This window comes from Rhinopithecus bieti, unplaced genomic scaffold (genome assembly GCF_001698545.2).
Source record: "Rhinopithecus bieti isolate Rb0 unplaced genomic scaffold, ASM169854v2 scaffold_13342, whole genome shotgun sequence".
NCBI lineage: Eukaryota > Metazoa > Chordata > Mammalia > Primates > Cercopithecidae > Rhinopithecus > Rhinopithecus bieti.
The window spans coordinates 2,269,760-2,274,930 of NW_016807690.1; the positions used below are offsets into that span (position 1 = coordinate 2,269,760).

The 5,171-nt window shown below is 51.4% G+C and overlaps 1 protein-coding gene across 1 annotated transcript in view; it reads left to right on the forward strand.

Annotated features, from left to right (window-relative positions):
- LTBR (lymphotoxin beta receptor) overlaps nucleotides 1–4,307 on the forward strand; it is a 7,510-nt gene extending 3,203 nt beyond the window's left edge. The window contains exons 5-8 of the mRNA XM_017883286.1: nucleotides 1,209–1,343; nucleotides 1,639–1,664; nucleotides 2,838–3,066; nucleotides 3,395–4,307. Coding sequence (XP_017738775.1) covers nucleotides 1,209–1,343; nucleotides 1,639–1,664; nucleotides 2,838–3,066; nucleotides 3,395–3,672 — 668 coding nt within the window. The 3' untranslated portion in view covers nucleotides 3,673–4,307. The remainder of the gene's footprint in view (nucleotides 1–1,208; nucleotides 1,344–1,638; nucleotides 1,665–2,837; nucleotides 3,067–3,394) is intronic.
- The last annotated feature ends 864 nt before the right edge of the window (nucleotides 4,308–5,171 follow it).

Consider the following 5,171-nt stretch of genomic DNA (forward strand, 5'->3'; position numbering starts at 1 on the left):
AAAAAAAAAAAAAAAAAAAAAAAAAAAGAAAATTAGAGACTTCAGATAAGCAAAACTAAAATTCACCCACAAAACCACTACCTAGAATATCCACTCGTTACAATGCGGTATATATTCCTCCCAGACATTTTTCTATGCATGTTTATATGTACTGGGTTTTTTTTTGTTGTTGTTGTTGTTTACTAAAAGTGAAGTAATTTTAATATTTTATAACCTGATTTTTTCATTCCACAATCTAAGTATTTTTCTGTGCTCTGTTAATTTTGAACTATGTATCAAATACAACTGGCATTTTAGAGCTGGAATTGTAGAGAGTATGTAAGCTAACCTTCTCATCTTATATATGAAAAACTGATGCTCAAAGAAGTGAAACGACTTAAAAGTCACACAGCTGGGCAGGAAACCGTGGCCCAGACTCCCAGGCCAGTTTCTCCCCAGGCCTCCCATTCCATATTCCCTTAGGCTACAGATTTACATGAATGAGAAGGGGAAAAATGCCCAGCAGAGAAATGCGCAAGTCCTCCCACCCTTCCCCAGGCGTAGTTGAAGGGCACTGGAGACTCCGTGCTATTGCTGGCAGCTCTGGTACCCAGAGAAGGAGAAATTACCCACTGCTACAGATCAAAGCTAGAGAAGCTGAACTCCAGCCTCTCTTTCTCTTCCCCTCCTAGAATCTGCCCTGAGCAAGGGGGTGGAGAACTTGCAAGCCCTGCTCTCCCAGGTGACCACAGGCAGTTCCAAAGCAAGGTTCCCCACTCTCTCACCCCGGTAAACACCCTCACAGGTATAACAGGGCAACCCTAGCTCCTCTACAGCAGCCCCTCTGTACAATGGCTGAGGCCACAACTCCAAGCCCCACCCTTCCCTACTGTCTCCCAATCCCACTTCCAGACCTTGAAAATCAGCTGCCCAAGCTCCCATCCTGCACGCACAAGCCTGCCCAATCCTGATCTCTGAGCAGGAGGGCACCAGCACCACCCCCAAACATGCCCATCCATGATACAGTCTCTCCTGGCTGCCAAGAGGTCCTCAAGTCCAACTTAGTTCCCCTTCTCTGTAACCCAAGGGAAGTTTCTCTCATTCTGCCTTTAGGAGCTGCAGTGTGGCTAGAAGAAAAAAAAGCTGCTCCCTTTTCTCTGTCTGGGTTGTCCAGGATCTGGAAAGCTCTTCCTTCTCCTCCTCCCCTCTGTCCTTTTTGGGGCTGTGATCACCCCTCCTGTTTGCTGTCCTGGCAGGAACCATGCTGATGCTGGCCATCCTGCTGCCACTGGCCTTCTTTCTGCTCCTTGCCACCATCTTTGCCTGCATCTGGAAGAGCCACCCTTCTCTCTGCAGGAAACTGGGTAGGAAGGGGTCAGCTGCAGTGGATGGGTTGGCGGTGGGAGGTGGAGGGAGGAATATTCAACTTCCCCGGTGCAACCCTCCACACCCTCAAGACTCCCAAAGCCTACCCCCTACATAGACATCCTTACCTTCATCCAGCTGCTTATTCTGAGGCTGGAGATGAGAGTGACAGTGGCTTGTTCCTCTGGGCCCCCAGGTGGTCAAGTTGCTACACACTGTGGTGGGGTGTGGAGGCTGAAAGGCTAGGTCTGAGGCCTGCCAGGGAGCCTACACCCATTTCGTTCTCCATTGCAGGATCGCTGCTCAAGAGGCGTCCACAGGTAATGGCGGGGGCTGAGAAGGCAGCAAGGAGGGGAAGAGGTGATGAGAGTACAAAGTGGGAGCAGACAGGAAAAGAGTATGCAGGCTGACTTCACACTCATTCATTCATTCATTCAACTGATGATTTACTGAACATGCCATGTGCCAGGCACTGTCCTAGGCACTGGGGGTACAGCAGTGAGCAAAACACAGTACCTCCTCTCCTGGAGTCCACATGCCCATGGAGCAAGAATACAGTTAAACTACATATCAGGTGGTATAATTGCTAAATAAAGCAGGTAAGGGCTCAAAGAGTGACAGTGGCAAAGGAGGGGGGTATTTTAGACAGAGGGGCAGTGAAGGCCTCTCTGAGAACCTGATATTTGAGCGGAGAGCTGAAGAAGCGAGGAGCCAGCCATGGGGTTATCTGGTGGGAAAGTGCTCCAGGAAGAGGGAGCATCCGGTGCGAAGACCCTGAGGCAGGGGCATGGGGAGGAGCAGAAGCGGGTGGTGAGTTGCCAAAGCATGGAGTGGGGTATGGGAACTAAAGAAAGATGAGCCAGCCTGGGCAACACAGCCAGACCCCATCTCTACCCAAAATGTTGTTTCAAGTTAGCCAGGCAGGGCCAGGTGCAGTGGCTCATGCCTGTAATCCCAGCGTTTCAGGAGGCCGAGGCGGGTGGATCACCTGAGGTCAGGAGTTTGAGACCAGCCTGGCCAACATGGTGAAACCCTATCTCTACTAAAAATACAAAATTAGCCGGGCGTGGTGGCAGGCACCTGTAATCCCAGCTACTTGGGAGGCTGAGGCAGGAGAATTGCTTGAACCCAGGAGGCGGAGGTTGCAGTTGAGCTGAGATTATGCCACTGCACTCTAGCCTGGGTGACAGAGTGAGCCTCTGTCTCAAAAAAAAAAAAAAAAAAAAAAAGTTAGCCAGGCAGTCCCAGCTACTCAGGAGGCTGAAGCTAGAGGATCACTTGAGTCCAAGAGTTCTTGAGCCTGCAGTGACCTATGACTGCACCACTGCACTGTAGTCTGAGTGACACAGCCCGACCCTGTCTCAATAAAGAAAGAAAGAAAGAGAGAAAGAGAAAAAGAGAGAGGAGGGAGGGAGGGAGGAAGGGAGGGAGGGAGGGAGAAAAAGGGGTCTGGGGCCCTTGTCATTGTTTGGGTCTCCATCTCTTTCCTGCAGGGAGAGGGACCTAATCCTGTAGCTGCAGGCTGGGACCCTCCAAAGGCCAATCCACACTTCCCTGACCTGGTAGAGCCACTGCTGCCCATCTCTGGAGATGTTTCGCCAGTATCCACTGGGCTTCCCACAGCCCTAGTTTTGGAGGAAGGGGTGCCGCAACAGCAGAGTCCTCTGGACCTGACCAGGGAGCCGCAGTTGGAACCTGGGGAGCAGAACCAGGTGGCCCACGGTGAGCCTGGGGCAGGGAGAGGACAGGAAGGATGGGGAAGGATGGGGAGAGAGGGATGACTGGCAGAGAGAGACTGTGGGCCAGATGAAATAAAAAGACCGGAACAGAGGCAGACAGAGACTCTGCTGCCAGTCAGTGTCACAACTAGAGAAAAAGGAAGAGACTGGAAAACCCAGAAACAGAGAAATGAACACAGAGCTCAAGAAACCAGCAGCAAGCAGGAGAGGGGCAGGGCCAGGGGAAAGGCGAGAAGAAGGTAAAAATTCAAGAAGCAGCGGGACTGAACTGGGGGCCTGCCTTCCTCAACACTCTGCCTCCTTTCCTACAGGTACCAATGGCATTCATGTCACTGGCGGGTCTATGACTATCACTGGCAACATCTACATCTACAATGGACCAGTACTGGGGGGACCACCGGGTCCTGGAGATCTCCCAGCTACCCCCGACCCTCCATACCCCATTCCCGAAGAGGGGGACCCGGGCCCTCCCGGGCTCTCTACACCCCACCAGGAAGATGGCAAGGCTTGGCATCTGGCAGAGACAGAGCACTGTGGTGCCACGCCCTCTAATAGGGGCCCAAGGAGCCAATTTATCACCTATGACTGATGGCATCTCAGAAAAGGCAGAAGATTGGAGGCACAAGGGCACCTTCTCCCTTGAGGCCACCCTGCCCATGTGGGATTCACAGGGGGCCTGAGTAGGGCCCGGGGAGGCAGAGCCCTAAGGGACGAACGCTCAGACACCTGCGAGAGCAGGTGGGCACTGGCTGGGTACGATGCCCTCCACAGGACTCTCCCTACTGCCTGAGCAAACCTGAGGCCTCCTGGCAGGCCCGCCCACCCACTGGGGCTGCTCAGCCTCGGGCACGGACAGGGCACATGATACCAACTGCTGCCCACTATGGCACGCCGCACCGGAGCATGGCACCGAGGGAGCCGCCACATGGTCACCTCCAAGGACGTCACCGGGCCCTCTAAAGGATTCGTGGTGCTCATCCCCAAGCTTCAGAGGCCATTTGGGGCTCCACACTTCACATGGACTGAGGTAGACCCTGCATGAGGATGAAATTATAGGGAGGACGCTCCTTCCCTCCCCTCCTAGAGGAGAGGAAAGGGAGTCATAAACAACTAGGGGGTTGGGTAGGATTCCTAGGTGTGGGGAAGAGTTTTGGAAGGGGAGGAAAATGGCGAGTGTATTTATATTGTAACCACATGCAAATAAAAAGAATGGGACCTAGATAATTTATTTTCTTGGGATTTATACAGAAACACTATTCCATGGAGACAATCTCAAAGACAAAGGTCAAGACACTAAAATATAATCCCATAAAGGTATTTCAATGAGGAACTGGTGGATATAGTCCAGGAAATAACAGTCGAGTCAGTGATGGCTGACAACGTGCCTGGCAGTGTTCTCAATGTTTTACAGTACTAACTTATTTAATCCTCACAATAACTCCATGAGGTAGATATGATTCCCATTTAACAGATGAGGACGCTGAGGCACAGAGCAGTAACTTTCCCATTTCAGCTGCAAATGACAAAGCTGGGATTTGCGCCCAGTTTGTCTGGCTTTTAGAGGCCTCTTGGAGGGGGAAAAAAACCACGCCCTTCCAGAATTTCTTTGAACAGGTAGAATGGTCTGGCCTTAAATAATCAGATCTCTTGCATGTTCTGCAGGTGTTAAGTCTCAGTCAACTCTCAAACATCTAGCCACACGCAAAGTGAAAAATGTTCTCCAAGGTTGATTGAAGGGAAATGTGTGTATTTTTTTTTTTTTTTAGACAGTGTTTCATTCTGTCACTCAGGCTGTAGTGCAGTGGCACTATCATGGCTCATGGCAACCTTGAACTCCTGTCTCAAGGGATCCGCCTGCCTCAGCCTCCCAAGTAGCTGGGGCTGTAGGTGTGTGCCATGACACCCGGCTAATTTTTTGTATTTTTAGTAGAGATCAGGTCTCCCTGTGTTGCCCAGGCTGGTGTTGAACTCCTGGGCTCAAGCAATCCTCCTGCCTTGGCCTCTCAACATGCAGTGATTACAGGCGTGAGAGCCACTGTGCCTGACCTGAGGTGTGCACTTTAGACATAAAATGAGAGAAGCCAAGTT